General features: G+C 35.1%; 1 protein-coding gene across 1 annotated transcript; it reads right to left on the bottom strand.

Annotated features, from left to right (window-relative positions):
- Nucleotides 1–393: 393 nt before the first annotated feature.
- clvs2 (clavesin 2) lies at nt 394–19,587 on the bottom strand. The gene is made up of 5 exons (XM_052586899.1): nt 18,469–19,587; nt 16,257–16,431; nt 8,169–8,279; nt 7,698–7,918; nt 394–3,401 (listed from the first exon to the last, which is right to left on the bottom strand). Exons 1-5 carry the CDS (start codon nt 18,855–18,857, stop codon nt 3,308–3,310), a joined length of 990 nt encoding a protein of 329 aa, XP_052442859.1. The 5' UTR covers nt 18,858–19,587; the 3' UTR covers nt 394–3,307.
- Nucleotides 19,588–24,146: the final 4,559 nt, after the last annotated feature.

The raw sequence follows: 24,146 nt of genomic DNA, 5'->3' as shown, positions 1-24,146 counted from the left end.
AAACAGAAGCCATTCACCTTATTAGAAGTCTGTATTAGAATAAACTGATATTTTAAAGTAAAAACTTTTGCTTTACAGTTGCTTTAAAAAAATACAATTATTTTAAAACTCTTTAGTGTCACATGATCCTTCAAAAATCATTTTTTTTTTTTCCTGATTTGGTGCTCAAGAACCATTTCTTATTATTATCAGTGTTAAAAATAGTTAAAACTGTGATACCGTTTGTTCTTGTATTTGATTTTACCTTTGGTTTTAATGCATTCTTGTTGAATAAAAGTATAATTTCCTCCCCCAAATATAAATTTATCTATCTAACGATAGACCTAAAGTTAAACAACCTGTTAAAAGAAAGCAAAATGAACATCTGAGTTCAAAGAAACACTGAGTCATTGATTTAAACTATGTATATCAATATTTATTGGCTGCTTTTGTTTCCTTTCGCAGTTTAGTTTCAGTTACATAATTTATCTCAGCATTTTGAAAGGACATATACACATATTTACTTCCATTCAACATGTTCCTTTAAACCACATGTATTGTTCTGCATGATAATACAGTACCTCTATACTGCATGGGCTTCTCAGCACTAACACCCTATTATACAATCAAAGTGAAATGGAAAAGATAAGCCAACAATCAAAAGAAATACCAAATGTATTGTTCCCATAGTCTTTAGAAAAGCAGGGGATAACTGTCGGTTTCCTTGACCCAGGGTTGCTTTGGTTGTAATGGCAATACATGTACGTATCCATAGAAAGCAAGGCTAGAAAAATGGAGACAATTTGATCAACATTCCCATTGCCTAAAATACAAAGAAGGCTGTTCATAGTGCAGCATGACCAAAAAAAACATACAATACAGGAATACAAATCATTTCAAGGTGTATTAAAGTACTTATCATGGCATTAACACAGCTCTACTAAATATATACTGTAACAATTTACACGGTCATTTGAGGCCTTCCAGCTCATTATATCTGAATGTGACAACGTGACATAACACCGTTCTCTTAACTCAAAGTAGTGGCATTACTCTCTGGGAAATACATTCTAATTCAAACCAGCCAATTTTCAACTTTTCGTTCTCACTGTTTCTGTTCAGCATGATAAAGCGAGGTTTTAGAAACAATATTCAGTGAGTCATGAGAGTGGGCAGGCTTTAGTTTCAGCAAATAAAAACCAGAGATCACCTATCTTCACACAACAAGCTGTCCACAAAATAGAAAAAAGTCATAATTTTGTTGTGGCAAGGAAAACATCTTGAATATATTATGTTGTTAAGCCTTAGTTTTTTTAAAGCTACAGATGGGGAAAAGGGGGATTTTATTAATGTTTACATAGACACTGAAACATACATAATGTATTAACAGCATTACTTTATGTATAAACAACTCGCAACAAAATGCATGGAATTATTGATATATTACTGATTGTGTGTAATAAATGACATATGAACAAAACATAATAGGCATATACAGTATATAAAGATACATTAGATGCTGTCAATGCGTCCATATTGTAAGTTTCAGCATATATGCTCAACAATGCATGTGTAATAGTTCAAGAGTTTATATGAAATAAGAAAATAATAGGACCAAACTGAGCCACTGTAGAGAAGCTGTGCCCACAGAATTTTACATTATGTATAACAAAAAATAGAATGATAACTTCAGTATTCCTATTGACTGTTGTGAATTTTGTCTGGGAAGTACGACTTGTTTAAAATCAGTGAGGACGTGTAATTATTTTTCTCAACAAAATCTCAGCAAAAATCTCAAGCCTGGAAGATTAGTATGTACTTTATGTATTTTTAATGTGCTGTATATTGCCTTGTTCCATACACATACACACAATACACTTAAATAATAATAATAATAATAATAAAACTCCCTGAAATAAAACTGACAATTCTGAGTTTTAAATTCACTAATTTGGACTTGAAACTAAACCGCTGTATAAAAAAAAAAAAAAAAAAAAAAAAACTATTGCCAAAGTCTAATGTCAACACAGCATTCCATAAAACAGCTGACAATTTAGAGTAAACTATCTAAGCATGTGGAAGCATGCACTAGCATGTGTCACTGTACAATATCTTCTTATGACTCTGTGTCAACAGCAGTGTTAGTGTTACAGCTTTATTCCGTTTTTGTAATACTGGAGAATTTCAAATAATACTTCAAAAGGAATATAGCGACCAAAAATGAATGTATTGTCTTACTCACCCTGTGAGTGTGTTGTTCCAAACTCCCCAAAACTCTCCTTTCATGTTTCATGGGAAAATAACAACATATTTGCAACATAGTATATTAAATATTAACACATATAGTTTTTAAACGATTCATTTAGTTAATAAAATAATTAAAATATTACTATCACTAAATACTATTTTTTTGCAATGACGTAAGGTGAGTAAATAAACGGATAATTCTCATTTTTGGGTGATCTATTTCTTTTAACTTTAGAAGCAGATTGCAAAGACGGTACTTTGTTTTACTTTATCTAGTCCTTGGTATGAATACAAATGCCTTGGAAACAACTCAGCCTAATATGGATATGGTTACGAAATAAAGTGATATTCCACGGCTCTACGACAAAGTGTATACAACAAGGCCATCGGTGAAGAATCAGCTAAAGCTTACTAGATGTGACTCAGCCCCTCTGGGATATAAGAATACTAAACGGAAAACACAGCTTACGTTGTGGTAAAATAAAATTAGCAAACATTTTTCTCATTAGAAAAATCCTTTCTTTGTAAAGGGGTATTTGCTGTGAAACACTGAAACCGAAGATGGTGTTTTCTTTAACGGAAGTAGCATATTTCTGTCTGACACCGTCGACAGCTCTATGCGTTCCTTTTGAAATACTCCTGAGCGACTCCTGATTTGGGGATTATAAATGTAGGATACCCCAAAGCTCGTCTATCTGTATAAGCATGATTATCCATCCTACAGTACCATGTTCTACATAATAATCACGAGAAGCACACACAGGATATTCACAGCAGTCTTTACAGGTTCATGTCACAATTACACCCTCAATCTCACGTCTAGAACTGAAGTGTATTTACAGATTTGAATTGGCACTTGACAATTACATACGGACTTCCGCCGTTAGCTCTTTGCTTCAAAAATATGATTTTAACTGGCAGCTCTCTGCAGTGTTCCTGGAGGCCTTTTTGTGTGTTCTTGCGCTTTTTAACATTTCCTTTCTTTGTACATTTTTTTTCTCTCGTGTTATAGGAACAAGGTGTGCTCCTCCCCAGTGTACGGAGCTTGACGTTTCTTCGTCGCCTGGGGAATTAAGAGCCTTTAGTCCAGAGAAAGCAGCGGCTGCATGTTTTCTTCTTCGCTTTTCACTTTTTCTGGTCGTTTCAGGACACCTGGTTCCACCACGGACTGGGACCTGTGGGAATAAATAAAATATGAATGAACCGGATTTCGAGATGCACATCTGAGAAATGAAAAATCCTGAGAGTGCACTGAAAAGCCAGGATACAAAATTTAATCTAAACCTCAAAATAAACAAGAAAAGCAATGACATTTATTAGAAAATTATTTAAAGTATTATGTATTACACTCTTTAAATTATTACTAATATTTCTAAGCTACTAATCAAATAAGTAAAGGTATAGTTCTAAATTGAATCTAAATTTGCTGAAAATGTACTCACTGTTAGATAAGTTTGTTTTAGCATTGCATGACTTGCTCACCAATGGATCCTCTGCAGTGAATGGGTGCCGTCAGGAAATCCACAAGTAATCTACTCCCCTCCAGTCCACCAATTAACATCTTGTAAAGTGAAAACCATTGTTTCTGGTCAAAATACTGAGAGTCCATAATCCATTAAAACACTTCCTCTAGTAGAAAAAGTCCATCCCCTGCTCACATCAAAATATTTAAACTGTTTTTGCTTGTAAAAATTCTCTCCTGATTCAGACAAGACAATGTTTATCCAATGGAAAAAGTAATATGATGGGTAAAGGACTCATATTTAGCTGGAAACAAGTTTAAAACATTGAAACATGCAGGTTTTCGCTTCACAAGATATTAATTGATGGACTGGCATCGTGTGGATTTCTTGAGGTTTATTGTGTTGTTTTTAACTGCTGTTTGGACTCTCATTCTGACGGCACCCATTCACTGCACAGGATTCATTGGTGATTCATGTAATGCTACATTTCCCCAAATCTGTTCTGATGAAAAAACAAACTCAACATCTTTGATGTCCTGAGAACCAGTCAATTTTCAGCATTTTTTTTTTGTTAAATATACCTTTAAAGCAAAGGATATATTATTCCAAATATAAAAATCTGAAATTAATTAAATGTTTTTCAATTGAAATCTCCAAAATCTGACTAGATAGATAGATAGATCGATAGATAGATAGATAGATAGATAGATAGATAGATAGATAGATAGATAGATAGATAGATAGATAGATAGATAGATAGATAGATAGATAGATAGATAGATAGATAGATAGATAGATAGATAGCACTGTACGCTCAGCAGTACAAACTAATGTTGCATTGTGCATGTTGCAAGCATTTAAAGTGAAGGCTGTGTAATGGAACATGTCATCTTAGTGCACTGTGTTGGCCTACTTTTGATTTAGCCCTCTCGTAGAGGCATAAGAAGCTTTGAGGACAGTGTGCTGTCGTTCATCATGCGCAGATCTGGGGCACTTTCCTCTGACTGACGCATTTATCTATGAACCATGATTGTAATCATGAAAATTCAACAAAAACTGATGTTTCATATCAAGCAACTGCTAGATTTAACAAAAGAAATCAAATTTTCACTGTATTTAACTTCAGCAATGTGATGCATTTGATGTATTAAATATTCAGAAGGAAATGATGTAGGACAGGAAGATTCCACCGGGGATTGTGAAAAGTGGGCTATGATATGTTAGAGATGATATACGGTCATCCAGTCATTCCTGAAAGAATATATATATATGACTTTAAAAGATTTGCCTTTTAAAATATACAGCAGTAAGACTCCAATGGAACACATTAAAAGTAAGTTAGTTATGTTTTTTTTTTTTTTTTTTTAATACCTAACATGAAATAAACAACCTGACAGATTTCACTTAAATGGGTATCTGGAGAAATCCCACCTGTCTCCGACAGACCTAGACTCAGCAAACAGCACCACAACAAAAATGTCTGTGGCAAAGTCTGAAATCACTTGCAGCAACCTACCAACCATAATAACACAAAATATCTCTTGAGGATAATGAACTCCATCGTTCTCAACTAACAAATCACAGAATGACGCACATAAGCTGTTAAGCTAACGTCACAACAAGATTCCATGCAATTTGAGTGCAACCCAATGCAAACACAAGAGAAAACTGTGTTGGCGGGAAAAAATCATGTCCATGTGAACTTTCCAGAGCAGACAAAATGACGAAGTGTGGTTTTAATTACTCTGAATAATTTACCCTTTGGAAGATTGTGGGAGGTGTTAGCATTTTTTAAAATCAGATATTCCTAGGCTCATACTCATTTTAACACAATTACATTTTAGGGAGTATTAGGAAGTGGGATTTTAAACATCTCGGTGAATACTATAACACACTGTTGCTTGATTCATTACTGACTGAAGTATATACATATATATTGTTATTAATTACATATTTTTGTCGTTATTATTCTTAATTATATATATATATATATATATAATTAAGAATATTAACGAAAAAAATATGTAATTAATAACAATAGCTACAATTAATAGTTAAAGTGCTTTCCACTGTGTGTGTGTGTGTGTATATATATATATATATATATATATATATATATATATATATATATATATATATATATATATATATATATATAGTCAACAGTGCATTATGTACTGGACACATGGTTTATCATATGGGGATGATGAATAAAAACATAAAATACTTGGGTATTTTTTTAAAAAGAAAAAATCTTAAAAAATGCCAATACTCTATTTTTTTACATTTCGATCGAATAAAACAAACTATACAAAAACTGCTGTGCACACAAGCAATTTAGTTATGATAGATTATTGGTGATAAGATTAAATTTTATTACAGCTCAAATCAATTATTAATTTAGTCTAATGGGATCATTTTCTCACTGTTGTAAACCAAAGCCCCAATTTATGACCTGTTTATGACTGTGTCCATAGATGGAACTGAATATCAATAAATATATAGATCATCACCAGCGATCTGTTCCCACATCTAAAACATGATAAACCATGTTAATAATACAGCACTAGAGAATAATTCATAATACAGGGTGCAGGATTCCGCCAAAGCTTATTTTTTTTATGTACATAGATGTGTTATGTGCGGACTGGGAGGTTTAGTTTAATAGCCAAAGCTGTTTAAGGAACAGTACTTTGATCTAAGCAATAGAAAAACATCTAAGACCTACTTTCTTCCAAATACTGCGTCCCCCAGACGCTGTGGTAGAATTCAAACACTACAAACAGTTGCTTTAAATGTGAGAGCCAAATAAGCCATTGCAAACTGTTATATTTGGTAGCCAAGTCCAGCCTCAGCTGCAGAATTTAAAGAAAGAAAGAGGTTTTTCGACAGGTAAACCTCTTTAACATGTTCTTTTATGCTCTATATGGGTCCATGTATAGATGCATCTCACGGCAGCAGGTTCACTCCCTCATGCTGATTTCATGACCCAGTAAATCGAGACACCTCACCTAGTCTTGATCAGTGAAACAAGCTCAAGTCGCTGGGTCAAACCCAGACTGTAAGACCTCCCCATAATGCTTATTTTAAAAAGAAGAGCTGCATTTTATCCTAAAACTAGGGAGTCGGTTGCTAAGCACCAAGAAGAAACATACAGTGTGCAGCTCAAATGTGACTGCTTTGACAAACACTGCAGCTTCTTTTACGCCCCTAGCAAAGCTGCTTATTTTTGTTATCCAGAGCGACTCTCTTGATAATTCCACTTGAATGGAGCCTGCGAACAAGCAAATGCTGTTTCCATGGCAAGCCACCAAATGATGTCATTCAACAAGCATATTAGAAATAAACCACAACATCCATGATATGGTAGGGTGACCATATGAGCCATTTTCCCAGGACGCTTCCTTGCCAGGATTTCTATATTGCCTAAAACATAACATGCAGTTATGTTACATAATCGACCAATCGTGGCATGTGAGAAGTTGAGATCTACAGAGAAAGATCAAAGCAATGCAAATACACGTACATGTTAGGTGTTTGTTCGTTCATTCAACTTGAAGCGTCGAAAATAAAATAATGAAATAAAATATTGAAAATAATCAAATGAAATGTTAACAAAAAAATTATAATTAAAAGATAATCATAAATAAACATTTTGCCTTAGCAACTGACTGAAATAAAGTTAAATAAGTTGAAAAAATAAGATGAAGTATTACATTTACTAAAACTAAAAAAATGAAATAAAATAAACAAAGCTAAATAAAAATATTAACAAACAAAGCCAATAAATTCCAAGATTTTTTTTTATTTTTTATTTTTTTTTATGAAAACTGAAAATATATAAATAAAAGCTAATTTTATATATTCATAAATACTATAATATATAATGATAATATACATAAATAATACTAAGGTAACAAATAATACTAAAACATTACACTATGCTAAATAAAACTGCAAAAATAGATAAATAGATGCAGTGAAAAGCTAGAACGTCAAGTAACAGACCTCTTCATAGTTTTGGGGGACAGGTCTTTCTCCAGGTCTTTGACAGACAACGTATAGGATTCAGGGCAGTAGTCCGTCTCCTCGTCATATGCGTGGTCAAGCAACGTTCTGGCCCAGGTGCCCATGTCGTAAGGGGGCAGCATGCCACCCAGCTCAGACGGCAGAATCTCAGGCAAGAGCAGCTGATGCAAGCTGTTCAGATTGTTTCCATGCATGAAAATCTAAATATACAACACATCAAATATTGTTATTTTCCTTGATTTTTTTTTCTTCTTCATTAAGCTACAGCTTTTACTGTTTATCATTTAGTGGTTTGCACTAAAATCTGTGACATTGCATTGTGCTTTTTTTTTATTTTGCATGAACATCAAAAGCCTGTATATTTGAGTGTTTATCACATCTCATGTACATAAACAGAAGAGTTAACACTTATATGTGATAAAATGTATCACATATAAAAAATACCCTCACCCTTTTTCTTGTTTTGTCCTTGAGGAAAGGCCGGATGACTGTGTACAAAGCGTGGATGTACCAAGGTTGGTTGACAAAATGAATCCCTCCAAATCTTGCTGGAAAGCTATCCTGTGGGTAGTAGAGAAAATAAATAAATACACTACATTTATTATTATATATAGATTTTATAAAAAACTTTCAAAATTATTATTAAAACTATAAAAAATTGTGTAGAGTAACTGAAATAAAGCTGAAAATAAAAGAATGAAATAAAATATATAATGAAAAAAAAAAAATAACTAATTCTCTGTTTTTTGCTTAACATGAAACCAGATTGTACACTGAAAAAATAAATGGTGGTAAAAACAGATTTTACTCAGAAATTGCTAATAGAGCATAAAAAACAACAAGCAGAATTGTGTGTGAAATGTGAAATTCTGAAGTAGAGAAACAGAAAGAGTATATTCTTGTAAAATATACTCCAATAATCTTTGTTGTATTTACTACTTAAAAATGTAAAGTGTGTGCAATTTTATGTGAATAAATGTTTGTGCATATTTTGTAATTGCAAGAATTTGTGAGGAGAAAAAATCTGATTACATGACTCCAGTGACCACTTCTCCCCCTACAACCTGTTTCTGATGCTCATTTGTAGACAAGTTCATGATTCCACAGAGGATAACACCAGAAGTGGGCAAAATTCCCATTTCTCCCGATATCACCCTGCTGAAGTTGATAAATACTTTGCTGTGTTCACTAATCTGCCCTGAACAGTAATCCATATTCATAAAGCTGACTGCAAGGGTTCCGGGAAGCTGCATAATGATGCTGTCCTGCTTTCGTTCAAAAATCAAGACATACGTAATGACGGTAAAGACTTACAAGTCCCAGGTTACAGAATGTACACTTAAGTCATGAGAAAGAACCCCCTCACGCTTAGGCGGCATTTATTTGATTGTGGCTTTTTTTCTACTTGAATATATTTCAAAATGTAATTTATTCCTGTGATGTCAAATAAAATGAATTTCTCAGAATCAATACTCCAGTCTTCAGTGTTGCACGATCCTTCAGAAATCATTTTAATATATGACCCTGGACCACAAAACCAGTCATTAATACATAGATGAATACATCATCTGAATAAAGAAGCTTTCCATTGATATATGGTTTGTAAGGACAATATTTGGCTGGGATACAACTATTTGAAAACCTGGAATCTGAGGGTGCAATAAATAAATAAATAAGAAAATCACCTTTAACTTTGTACAAATTAAGTTCTTAGCAATGCATAAACTAATAAAAAATGATATTTTGATATATTAACGGTAGGAAATGTACAAAATATCTTCATGGAACATGATCTTTACTTAATATCCTAATGATTTTTGGCATAAAAGAATAATTGATAATTTTGACCCATACAATGTATTGTTGGCTGTTGCTCCCAATACGGCCATGCGACTCAAGACAGATTTCGTGATCCAGGGTCACATATGAAGACTTGGTGCTCAAGATGTTTAGTGACAGTTTACTGCTTCTCATTGACTCTCATATCGTAACAGAACTGAGTTGTTGGTGCCACTAGCGTAATGCTGATGATGGACAGCTGCAGGCAAGCGGGCCCCAGGCCAGTGTCCGGCAGCAGACCGCAGGCTTGTGGGCGTTAGATCTGGCACTGGATCTGACACAGAAGCAGGTGATAGTGCAAATGCATGCCGATTGGCTGGTTCTTCAGAGGAGGGGCTATAAGGCATTTGCCAGCAGGTGGTGTGGTATCACACGATGATAACTCTGCTCTGAGACCCTGCTGCTATGGAGCGTGATAAAGGTCTCAGCTGCATTAAACATGAATAGCTAAACTCTAGTGTGAGCTGGTCCAGCCCGACTGATCTGTGTCCCTGTAGTGTGACAGTGGGAGGAGACAGAGGTAACGGGGAGGGGAAGCTGCCATAATGCTCTCTTTTGCTGGATTCTAGAATTCGGAATTCACATCGTCTGATCCTGCAATGCTGAAAAGCATTATTAAATGTTAGTCATGAGTCCTCAGGATTAAGCTGGGGCTCAGTATTACAACCGAGCGTGCTGAATTGCAATCTACACTAAAAAGGTGTAGATTTTACTCAAAAATGCTAGTAAATTTCACAATTAATTGCAAAAAAGTGAATTAAACATGAAATTTTAAAGCAGAAAGACTGAAATATGTACTCCAATAATCTTTGAATTAAATATATTTTTTCTCTTTTTTACAGTTTACATTCTAGAAAGCTCACTTCAAAAGCAGCATCCCTAGAGAAATGGAAAATCTCATAGGCAGCAACTAATACAAATCATACAAAAACTGACATGAGCTGAATAATGAAGCATTTGTTCACACGGTTGTTCTTTCATAATTAATGAACCTAAGCAGATATTAAACTGAATTGAAACAACACTGAACTAAAGTGAGCTCAATAAAGACACTACTGCCTTCTGCAGCGCTGCTTTACAGCTTCATGAGTTTGTGCACTGAGCTACTGACAAAACATTAACTCAAGTATTCGTTGAGAAAGATTTTCAGCTTTATATGCATAAATGTCACTGTAAAATTTCAGCCAAAATTATTGAAAAAACAAAAATGCAGGAGTGGGATTTAAAAGTTTTCGTTATGGATTGTTTCTATACACTCCTGCATAAAATACTTTTTACAGAAGGTCACCACAACAGAACGGAATGCAGATAAAAAAAAAAAAAACACAGATTTTTGTTAATGTCAAGGTTTTTACATGAACTACTCACAAAAATATAAAAGGGAGTGATCTGGGTTTTATGCATAAAGCTCCTGTTTTGGTCAAGTGATGCACTCAAATGGGTTGTTGGAAAAGGCTTTAGTTTGCTTGTATTACCTTGAATTCAAAGCCATCAAGCAGCTAACATAGATTCTGGCAGCAGGTCAAATTGACTAGAAAGGAGTACAGCCACAGGATAATTGCTCTTAAAAGTGCCTCATCGTGAAATCAGGAACCATTTAAAACCTCAATCTGCAATGTTAAATAATTACCGGTTTTAAACAGCACCACTAAGTTACAGTTTATCAAAGAATGGCTTTGTGTAGAGCTTTATGGGGTTGTTTTAGTCTCTGCATAAGCTGATGGACTGATGATTTCATCTGTGCATTTTGTTACAGTGGCTTGACATGAAACCTCCATCTCTTTTCTTGTCTGGAGTCACTGAAGATGCACGACTGAACTCCAGCAAAGAAATTGAAAGAAAGAAAAAATCCATTTGCTGGAGTCCTTTTGAAAGACGTAGCCTGAGGAAAAAGCTTGTATTTTATCATGGTCCCCTTACCAAATAATACATATCAGTCAGAGTCAGTGAGCTGTCCTAGTTTCAGTCACAGGATTCCTGGATATGAGATCTGATCTTGTGACCCTAAAATACAAATAATCTTCCATAGCCAGATTTTTTAATCTATCACCATAAAATCTGGTAAACATTCTGGCTTGTTCTGCTCAAGAATCGCTTACTTTTTAACAAAAGATTTGTTTACAAGTGTTACCACAAGTTTTGAGAGCATTATTTAACATGCAAAATGAATTGATTCAGCACACCCTAATTTTGATGCAGTTACATTTAAAAAAAAAAAATTCTATATGAAAAAAGTATTTTTTACCCATTGAAAACTGAAAACCTCTTTAAACTATGAAATCTATTCAGCAATTCTCCATGGCACAAGTTCATTGCAGCAACAACACTATTTCCCCGTGACTTTTTGTACAAAATTCTGCACATTCTGAAATAACCCCAGCCTGATTTGAGCTCATTCTTGCCATTTATGAGTGTAATATACACCAGGCAGTCCATGACCTGTGTTTTCTGAAGCTGAGGCTAACATGATACAGTACAAACCATTAGCATCCTATTAGCAATACTTTGTCTAAAACTAAGACAAATTAACCATAACAGCGCAAACCAGTAAAACGAAGCTTCACGCTCTGACACATACCATTGCTCACATCAATAATTGAGCTCTACAGGAGACATTTTATCTACACTTGCCAGATCCAGCCCACTGAGCTTAGAAACGCAAGGCCGCTAACACAAAGACGAAGCCCCACTCACTAGCTGACAGCTCTCCTACAGATCAGAACAGTCCCGTTATAGTGCGATAAACAGAGCGAGACCATAACTGTGCCACTTTGCAGAGAGCAAAACAATTAGTCTAACTCCAGTTCTGCAGACCCAGATATGTCTAGTGCCGTTTCCCAGATAAGCAAGACACATAGAAGTTTTCTGCTTTCTGGGAGGCAGCAGTGGATCTTAGCATCCAGATGAGCCAGTCGAACCAACTGCCATGAGAGTACAAACTCTTTCCATGTGCAAGTTGCTCTGTTGATTAAACAGGGACTGAGAAGGGCTCTCTTCCCTGGATCACGCTTTGCTGTATTTGCTCATGGGACAAAGACTGTTGGTGACTGTAAATATTGCACAGACCTTGTGCCCTAAGTACATAGCTTTTAAAGCAAAGACAATAAACTTGAATGAAATCTCTTTGGATTGGATAGCACAAATTAAGAAGAATGCATTGGTGTTGGAAATAATTTAAAGTACTATACTCTTAGAAACAAATGTTCTTTATTCAATGATTCCATTAAGAACATTTAACATCCATGGAACCTTTCTATTCCCCAAAGGTTCTATATAGAAGAAAAATGCTCAATGTTCTTTAGAGTACTAAAATGTTCTTGTGCAATGAGAACAAAATGGTTCTTTTAAAAACCTTTATTTCGTAGTTCAGCCAAAAATTAAGGAGGATGAGTAATAAACATTCTATAAGAGACATTACTTGTGGCAAAGGTGTAATGCTGGTGTGCCACTGAAATAAAAAAAAAATGTAAACATTAAACATTTAGTAATATTAACGTAGAATAATTGCTAATACTCCAACAACTGAACAGTTTAACCAATCCATAGTGCACACATACACACACACACACACACTGTGAACTCACACCCTGAGCAGTGGGCAGCCATTTATGCTGTGGCGCCCGGGGAGCAGTTGGGGTTCAGTGCCTTGCTCAAGGGCACCTCAGTCATGGTATTGCCGGGCCGAGACTCAAACCCACAACCTTAGGGTTAGGAGTCAAACTCTCTAACCACTAGGCCACGACTTCCCCCTTTTTCATATATTATTATATAAAATAAAATTATTGCTGATAAACTGACACAAGACAAGCAATACTACTAATAATAAACTTATAGTGTAACAAAAAAAAAAAAAAAAAAAAAAAAGTTAATTAAAATAGTCAAGTTTTGTGTAATGAACTGTTTCTGGTTGTCTGTATTCAGTTTTGAGCTAAACTGCATACACACAACTAATACCAACTAACAAAACATACTCCAACAACTGTCAGTCTCAGCAGTAAAAAACCTTTACAGTGCAATGAGATGACTTTTTTATGGGAATGCAACAATGTGATGCGCATAGTCTGTCAGGACAATGAACTTCTTGTGCTTTCTAAGATGCACTTTCAGTGCCCTACATAGAAACACGCACATACGCCACAGTAGCTGAGTGACATGACTGCGTCTCTCTCTGTGAGCACAGCCCATCTGGAGGGTGCATAGCATGGCGGTTGGACAGGTTGCCAGGGAAACTCGGCATGGGGTGGGCTGGGGAAGATTGGCCCATTGTGATTGGCTGCCAAGCGTGGGTTATTTCTCAAGACTAAGAGAGACAAAAGGCATGTTCAAAGCACAGAAGCATACAACAGAGGCTGGAACAACAAAGCACTGCTCCAGGAAAGCCAAGACCACTTTCTCTTACTTCTATTCGACTCAGGAGTATGTTTCTGTCTATTGATTTGGCTAAGAACAGCCATTTTCTGTGCATCAAGTGTTCTTTTCTGAACCACCATTTGCCAGGGAACGTATATGATAGATGCATCTACTGTAAATTTAAAAATAAACACGTTACCTCAAATAACACAAAATGGCCATTGCCTGCAAACCACAAGGAATTTTTTGGGAAGAATCCATTAGTTTGTTTTTTTCAACCCTTTTAAAACACATGATAGTTTCTGGAACACACAAAAAAAGGGATTTTCAATTTCAACAGATTCTAGTTCATCAAATGGATTCAACAGAAAAAAAAAAAAAAAAATCTCTCCTCTTCCTTCTGTCCACATTCTTCCATTCTTTCTGTTTTTGTCCCTCTGTCTCTTTCTGTCATATGTGTTGATTCAATGATATGACAAGCCAAGCTAAAAAACCAAAAAAGCACTGAGCCATCAAAAAACGGATTTGATGCTTCATTACATTGTTGATTAAGACAGGCAGATGTCCATATGAACAATGCCATCCATCAGATTGATGTAACACTTCACATGACCTTGCACTTTTGGGTCGGAGTGCTGTGCGATTTCCCCTCCGGCTCTAAACATCATGTTCAATGCACATACTGTGGGTCTGTCAGTGTCAAAATACAACCATGGGGCATCGCAGCTCTCATTCTAGCATTCATCTTCTGACCTACAAGCATTTAGGAAATGATGTCAGCATACACTGCTCTTCAAAAGTTAAGATTTTGTTCATTTTTTTGAAAGAAATCTTTTCTTAACAAGGCTGCATTTATTCGATCAAAAATGCTTTAAAAAATGTGAAATATTATTACAATTTAAAATAAATTGTAATAAATAAACCTTTTCTGTTGTAATACATTTACGTTAGAATTCATTCCTTTGATGGCAATGCTAAATTTTCAGCAGACATTTTTCTAGTCTTCAGCATCACATGACCCTTCAAAAATCATTATAATATGCTGATTTGCTCAAGAAATATTTATTCTCATCAATGATTAAAACAGTGCAGCTTAATATTTTTGTGAAACCATGATACTTTTTTTTCAGGATTATTAAAAACTTTAAAGTTGGATTAATATTTGAAATATACATGCATGCATACACACACACACACACACACACACACACACACACACACATATATATATATATATATATATATATATATTTGTGTGTGTGTGTGTGTGTGTGTTATAGAAATGTTTACTGCCACTTTTGATCAATTTAATGCATCCTTGCTGAATAAAAGCATTAATTCCTTAAAAAAATCTAATCAAATCATACTAACCCCAAACTTTTGAACATTAGTGTACATCTGTAAATGCATACATTCAAGTCACTCTCTGTACATTTATGCATGCAAATCTGATCAAAAAATAAAAAATCTGGATTCGTGTAAATATTTACATATGTAAATCCTGACTTCTGCCGACAAGCTTGCTGCTGAGGACTCTTTTGAACTGTAACTAATTAGCTGTGGCTGTTTTCCCTCAATCAACGCTATTGTTTCCCTTTCAAACGGCTACAAAAGCGATGTCCCACTCAATGTGAACAGCACATTGTGGATGCAAGATGCTAATGGCGTCGATCAATTATTCACCAGCTAATCTGTCTGAAGAGGCACTGGAATGTGGAATACGCTCATCATGGACCTGCATTAATATTCAGTCAACAGGACTCACTCTGTACTGCCTACATGTCATATCAGACCCAAGCCCTCCTCAAAGGAGCGATGTCTAAATGAGAGCTGCTTTCAAGAGGCTGCTTCTGGAAATGGATGATGTCTGTGCACAGATTAGCTATTGTTAAATGCACAGTGACCATTTTATGGCACAACAGATTTTTGCTGCTCAGTTATGTTTAGTAGTGATGTTAAAAAGTGAAAGTTGTACATTTTATGCAATGTGAGTGTGCAAAATACTGCAGTTGCTAAAATATCTACTGTGCATATAATATCTGGTGCAATTCTATGCAGATTGTGTTCCCTTAAGTTAAATCATTGGGTCAGCTCCCATTCATGTTACTCACAAAGAGAATGGCAAATGTTTGACAGGAGAGGGATACCTGTTCAGCCTCACACATGCAGAATTTCCCTATGCAGTTCTCATTATTCAAGCCTGAAGCACGCTTTATGAACATTACATATTAGATGTTCCATTGCTGCTAAGAACACCCATTTAGATGCATGAAGGTACAAGAATGCATTGTGATATCCATGTAGATTTTTCAATATAAACATTAAATTAAAAACAGACAGTAGTGTTACCTGCAGGCCCTCAATTGCCAATCTCAGCATGCTTGGAGTTAACTTGGAAGCTTGCTTGAAAGTGAAGTTACTCCAATCAATGATCAAGACAAATCCATTCACTTGTAGCTCGGGGTCTTCTATCATTGCCTCCAGTGAAAGTAATATAGCTCGCAGAATATCCACAAAAGTGTACCTGCAGATAAACACAAGGCTTTAGGAAGATTTGCAAACAAACTTCAAATGTGCACTTTTTTTATGACACATGCCATTTTCTCATATGGTTACTCATATTTGTATTTAAACTCTGACAGCACTTTCAATTTCGCATAACGCTGCAATAAATGTAGCAAATCGGGCACGACTTGACCCTAGTGTTCATCATACATTGTTCCTGTGAGAGGATGCCAAAGAGCCCTGCCATCCAAGGCAATGGTGCGATTGGCTTGAATTCAAAGGCTGTTTGATATGGACTCGAGCACTATGTACTCTACAGTCTATAGAGGTGAGACTAAACATCAACACAATAATCCACAAGTAATCTATTTGACTCCAGTCCATCTTGTAAAGTGAAATGTTGCATCTTTGTAAGAAACAAATCTCTCATTAAGGCGTTTTAACTTTAAAATGTTGCTTCAGGCCAAAACATGTTCATAGTCCATAATAAAGCTTCCTTCTAAAAGTCTATCCCCTGTTGTCTTCTCAAATTAAAATCCACCAAAGCATTTGTTTAGAATGGCTTTTGGAGTATTTTTGCTTGTAAGTATACTTGATATGTGCATATTCCTATCTTAACTCAGATAAGATGACTTTTACAGTGGAGAAAGCAATATCACAGATTGAGGATTCATATTTTAGCCAGAAGTAACTTTTTGAAGTTTAAAACATCATAATGATTGATTTATTACAAGCAATGCAGCTTTTTGCTTCACAAAATGATAATTGATGGACAGCCGTTGTGTAGATTATTGTGATGTTTTTATCAGCTGTTTGGACTCTCATTCTGATGGCACCCATTCACTGTAGTGGATCCAGTGGTGAAGCCAGTGATGTAATACTACATTTCTATAAATCTTTTCCAGTGAATAAACAAATTCATCTACTCATCTATCTAGGATGGTCTGAGGGTGAAGAAGATTTCAGCAAATTTTCATTTTTGGGTGAACTATTCCTTTATGTGTCCAAAGATTGTTGAGGCCACTGCATATTTACTGAATTTGTTACAAAGGAAGTAAAGGCCACATTTAAACTCACATACTAGTATTTATGTTACAGTTCATACACACAACCCACAGTACATTACTGATAAAATAAATAGCTTGATTACATTTTAAGAAATATTATTTGTTTGATTTCGTAATGTGCCATTTGGTAGAACACTTACAGTGCATTTATTGCATGGACAGTGTCCCTGGAGTAACCTGGGATGAAGTGTTTCACTCAAGGACACACAGACGATAGATTAACCCTTGCTGGCTGTTAACCACTAAGCTCAAACAGTACTAAATGAAGCTACAGTATATGTGGAATTTTTTTTTCTGGATCAACTGTTCAAAGATGCATTAACAAATGCATAAATACCTCCTATTTGCCTAATCAAAGTGAGTGTATTTTACATCCATGTAGATATTTTGTCATGTGACAAACAGAGACACTTAAACTGTCATGACTGTATGTCATCATTATATACATATTATGAGAAAATACTTTTTGAAATGTTGAAATATTCCATAAGTACTTAGTGCATTTATGTTTTCATACTGTAAATAAAAACATAATGACACTGACACACACACACACACACACACACACATATATACATATAGAATCTCCATGTAAAATACTGGGTCAGGTCAAAGGTAATCAGGGGCCAGTTGTGGAAAATCACACCCTCAATGGTTAAAATGTTTCTTAAAGTTCATTCAGCTGGTGGACACCATCCTTTGGAAGGGTTTTTTGGAATTTGCTGTAGAAAATTGTTTAAATGGTCTATAAAAGAATATGAAACCTACATAAAATTTCTAAGAATTAGTTTTTTAACATCTCATAGAGAAATAGAAACATGCAATTTGTGTAACACTGTAATGTTAAATTTAAGTAAAGGGTAACACTTCACATCCCCTTATGGCTCAACTTCACGCTCTAGTGAATGACAGAAGACTTGTGCTGAAAAGACGGCTCTGACAGTGCGCGTCATTACCCCACGATTAGCCAAAATCCAATAGCACCCTACCTGCTCTGATCCCAGTTCGCCGCGAACAGAACCAGAATCTTCCTCCCGTATCTATCCAAATTGGACAGAACCCCAGGAAATCCATCCTTCAGAGCCTGCTTGATCCCCGGATCGGTGGCCTTGAGGTTCTTGAACATATCTAGGTTCTGTTGCCGGTACTCAAAGTACTGGGCCAGGAGGCGGAAGGCCTCGAAATGGTTAAATTTCCGGGCTCTAAGAAAGCGCAGGATGAAAGCATCATCTGTCCTGAGAAAGCCAATGTCTGGACGGGTGATGATCATGTCCCTCACCTCCTGTATGTCCTGATGCAAAGTGTCGGGGTTCTCCTTTAACTCCACCTTGGCTTTCTCCAGGGTTTCTGGAGACAGGCCTGCCTGTAAATGAGTCATTGTCCTTGCACTAGACCAAGACTGACTATACTGTACTCTATATACTATCACTATATATTCCCTATGTGACTGATGATGAAAATATCAATCATAAAGAGCCCTATCGCTGCAGTGCTTGCAAATAAAAACCTGACTTTGGAGATGGTCCTGAGTGTAAGCTACGACAATGTTAGTTCACCTCATACACTCCTTCAGAGTTGTGGGTTTATTAATGCTAGTTCTGCAACGTAAATTCATATACATTCATCTGGTCGTGCTCATCGATTGTATACGTGTATATGCACGTATGGCTTAAGCAGGCTGAAATCGTCTTAGTTTGCGTATGATCAAATCTGAAGCATTCAATCGACTACAGATCCCACCCCAAAAGCATCTAAGAACGAGCATCACGGTTAAAAGCGCTGCTCTATCCTACCATCGTCAAGCGGCCAGGCAATGCGGCACCCTGCAGCATCTCTTGTCATGAGTCTCCATTTAACGCGCATTTCAAATGTTGCCGTCAATTGGAGTCCGAGCATCTTCACGATCCCAGTCTCTCTCAGCGCTCCGTTCCCATCCTATACGTCCTTCGGAGGAGACGATATGATGTCGTCCGGGTCCGTATGGTTCCGGTGATGTGGTGGATGGTTTACGTCAGTGCTGCTGCTGCTGTTGCTTCGCTTTGTTGCTGATGAGAGTGACTTCAAGCATCGCTCCGGTGATACAGTCTGTCCGTCATCACATGGCGGAGGAGGGGAGAGCGCTGTATTCCCAAGAGACTCGCTAAATAAAGCTTTGGCCATTTTTTTTTCTTTTTGCCATTTGCCAGAATTGTTTTATGTTTCACACACATAGTGGTATAAGCATTTTTTCTTCTGTAAAAAAGTACAACTGTAACAATAAAAATAATAAAAGTCGCGGTTGCAATTTAATGTGTGTGTGTGTGTGTGTGTGTGTGTGTGTGTGTGTGTGTGTGTGGGCATGTTTTTGTGACATATCAGGACACAACTCTGTATAATGACATGGGTATGACATGGTGGTATTAGAAGGAGACGGTGACTTATGAGGACATAACCCATGTCCCCATTTTCAAAACGCTTATAAATCAAACAGAATGAGGTTTTTTGAGAAAGTAAAAATGCACAAACTTTCCTGTGAGGGTTAGGGTTAGGGGTAGGGTTGGTAAAGGGCGATAGAATATACAGATTCTACATTATAAAAACCATTACGCCTATGGGATGTCCCCACTGTTCACAAAAACAAACATGTGTGTGTGTATATTATATATATATATATATATATATATATATATATATATATATATATATATATATATATATATGTGCCGTCGTCACCAAACTATAATTATAATACTAATACATTTACATGAATAGTTGATAATTATAATAATTATTAATAATTATATTAATAATTAATAGCTGCTGTTGCCATTTAATATTTAAAAGAGCCTACATTATTATGAAATGCATAATGTGTCAGTATTTAATCTGCATCATGCATTTCATCTTTTTTTAAAATAAGCCAACTCCAAAAAACAATAATACAACACCAACATCAAAACAACATCTACAACATTAATAATAGTTGTATTATTATTTCAAATAATCAATAGTTATTTTTATAATACATAATTATAAAATATTATTATTATAGTCTGGGGTGACAGCATATTTAAAAAATAAATATTATATAACAAATCATTAATAACCAATCATACCTTTTATCAACATAATGAATAATAATATAATAATAATAATAATAATAATAATAATAATAATAATAATAATAATAATAATAATAATAATAATAATAATAATAATACAAATTATTATTATAGTTTGTGGGTGAAATATAAAAAAATATATATTATGACATGATAAATCTCACAATGTAGGTCAAATAATAATAACAACATGAAGGCTGTAATAATTACAATACTAATAATTTTTAAAGAAACATTGCTATCACTAAAAACAGTGTAAAATATGATAGCAATTATCTGGCTTATTACTTAATCCCCTGAATACATTAGGTTACTTTAACAGGGTAATTATATGGATCAGATTGGATAGAAATAGCCCCTTATGGGAACATTGGCAAATTTTCATTGCTTAAATTTGAATAGTAACATTCTTTTATTATATATTCTGCAGTAACATTCATGTTGATAAATTTTTTCATGTTAATTTTCTTTTTTTTGCTTCTCCTCATCATTCTGTTCATTTTTGTGGAGGAAGGGCTTTTTCTTATAGGTCAAGAAGCCTGGGCCTTGGACACAAGGCGGGGCTTTGCATTCAAATTAGATGCAGGTAAAGCAGGTGTTTGTTTTGATGTGTTCTGCCATAAAATAAATAAATGCAGCATTTCACAGGTTAAACTAGCAACAGCCAAAGCAGTGGAGCAGATCATATTTACCATCTGAAGATTAAAACACTTATTCAGAAACAGAAGCCAAGCCTTTAGGCTATCTGTGACCATCCACTAGTTCAAGCCTGCAAAGCACCCAGTCAGTCTAAAACACATGAATAAAACAAATGTTAAACTTAAATGCAAACACCACTGAGGGCACATATATGCACATATGGTCAAACAAAAGCTTGCACACACACACTTAGACACAGGCAGGTACTTGACTGAGTGCAATCAAAGCCCTCAAGCACCATCTGTGATGATGCAGTCTCTTTCTATTCTGAGTGGACTGACTCTGTCCTTTGGCTATGATTTCATAATGAAAACCTCAGTAACAAGGCTTTTTTATGGATTCTGATGAATTATCCCTAAAATATGAATGTAAATGAAGTCTTTTCGAGGCCTGCACCTCTGGACACCATTCATTTAATTTAGGTTATTGCATATTTCCTAATATATTACATTTACTGCACATTAATTTAGTCTATTTCCCTCATTACTACAGAAACAGTTACAGTCACTATTTTAGTAACTATTTTACCATCAAAATCACATTCTCATTTGAACCCACTGAGACACAGTTTTAAAATCTCAAAATTGTTTATTTATCTGCCTAACAATAATAATGCTATTATTATTATAAAAATTTTAAATATATTATTTTAAATATATCATTATCGATTGAATTATGGTGATCATTATTATTACATATATTTTTTTTATTATTGTTTTATGTTTAAACAATTAAATAATAATATTATAAAATTATTATTATTGTTGTTGTTATATAAGCCCCAATTGGTTTTGTGTTTTTACTTTTTCTATTATAAGGCTAAAACGAGAGACAATGGTGACTGATCCTGGATCAGACACTGTGTGGAGATTATAAAAGTCCTACGGCTGGCTAGGTGCTGGTGGGTGGGGAAAGGCAGGCGGGACAGGATAATGTCACATGTTCAGGTGGGGGGAGGGCTGAAGGGTCGGTCACAGCTGAGCCTGGAGGGGGATGGGCTCTCTAGGGACGCTAGATGGAGAGACGATAATTACATTCAGTGCTCTGAGAGATGTTGAGGAAATCAAATGAATAGACCTGCTTGCATTTGAAATGACCTTTGTTGCAGAAGAGCAGCTGTCAGTTAAAATGGGTCTGGCTTGATTGTGTTCCTGATGTAGATAAGGGGTTATGTCTTTTTTTTTTTAAGACAATGCAAAGTTTAAAAAGATCTTGACAGAAGTATTATGTTTTAGCATTATGCAGTGTTTATCTCAAAGAAAACAGCATGCAAATAGTTGAATGAAAAGAAAAAAGGCTCTTAACTAACAGGTGAAAAAAAAGAAGAAAAGTCTCTCCATCACGACATTATAACACGGGTCAATTCTCCTTGATTTGATTACTCGGAGGCATCCAACCCCAACCTCGTCATCAGTGATTTCAGCACCACTGGACAGCAATATTTTTTTAGCCCTCAGTGAATGTAATGGATTTGGGTAAAATTTGTAGTTAATAATTATTAAATATTCATAAATAAAAATGCAAGTTTGTAATTTTTTTCAGTCTGATTTTTAGCAGGTTTCATTGAATAAAGTGGACATCTCAAATTTAGAATGAATAAATATTTTTTTAAAATGTATAAGCAATATGAAAAACAAAACAACACATTTAGAAACAACTACTGTGAAACAGTATCTGAAATTAAGGTACACTGAATCATCCATAAGCTTAGAAACAAGAATTTAGACACCAAATTACAAAAATCTTTACAATTTAATTTTTATATATTTAGTGGGGTTATGCTATGCTTTGATGCTTCAAATTATTTAAAGAAACAGTTATATAAATAAGCACAAAAGAAAACCACTGGTGCTACAAATGCTTCATATCAAGGCAACATCCAAGAGCTTATCGTGCAGGCCAGATGGTGACTGCTTGTGCCCTCAGTCTGTCAAACTCTCTATATCACATAAACAATAGTTAAATTCTACAACACTTCACTCTCATTCTAATTGGAATCCTCTTTTAATTAAGTTGATAAACATTTATCATGGGTTCACTTGAGCGATGAGATTGGGTGAGAGAGTGTGGGTGGATTAAACTGCTGCACTCAGTGGAAGCAGCTTGACTAGCTGCTTTTGTTTATCCGGACTGTTATTTAAATGGCTTAAACTGCAATTGTTTTACTAGTATTTGCTAATATACTCAAGAGTTTGTGTATAATATTTCAAGGGGTCAATACATTACAGTACTTTCATAACCCATAATAAATTACATGCCAGATGGTCATCTGCCTCTTAGCAGTGGCATGAGCCATTTCTCCTAATGGTGACATCTGGGCAGACATACAGTGTGTTGTATGGTGAGACAAGTTCAATTATACACTTGTGATTAATACACTGTAAAAATCTGGTCCGTATCCAAAACGCCTTTAACATGTTGACAAATAATGTCATGTTTAATTACTGCATGCATATGTGAATTTCATTTCCCCAGTGTGGCTCTTTGTGTGGTATCAACAAAAATGAATGATCACCTTAATGAACTCACCTTTGTAAGAGATATTTACCAGAATTTGGCAAACATTCGGCATTTTAGATGTTCACGTCTCATAAGATGATAAAATAGAAAGACAGAAGGAACTGAAATGAAATTCAAAAGAAATAAAAAAATAAAAATAAAAAAATATGTTGTTAGTCCAACCCAAGTTTTCTGACAAACATACATATACGGATTAAACAATTAGCAATATATTGTCAAAACAATTATCACAGCCATCATTTTTTGCAACAAAAAAGGTCAACCATATTGTTTTAATTTAATTAAATAATAATAATGATAATAATAATAATAATAATAATAATAATAATAATAATAATAATAGCAAT

This window comes from Carassius gibelio, chromosome B20 (assembly GCF_023724105.1).
Source record: "Carassius gibelio isolate Cgi1373 ecotype wild population from Czech Republic chromosome B20, carGib1.2-hapl.c, whole genome shotgun sequence".
NCBI lineage: Eukaryota > Metazoa > Chordata > Actinopteri > Cypriniformes > Cyprinidae > Carassius > Carassius gibelio.
Note: the sequence above shows the minus strand (reverse complement) of the source record. Positions and strands in the feature narration are given on the sequence as shown.

Coding starts and splice junctions, on each gene's coding strand:
- clvs2 (XM_052586899.1), bottom strand. CDS start 18,857: ATGACTCATTTACAGGCAGGCCTGTCTCCAGAAACCCTGGAGAAAGCC. Junction 8,280..16,256: donor TGGCAATTGAGGGCCTGCAG/GTAACACTACTG, acceptor TACTACCCACAG/GATAGCTTTCCAGCAAGATT. Junction 3,402..7,697: donor TCCCCCAAAACTATGAAGAG/GTCTGTTACTTG, acceptor TTATTCCCACAG/GTCCCAGTCCGTGGTGGAAC.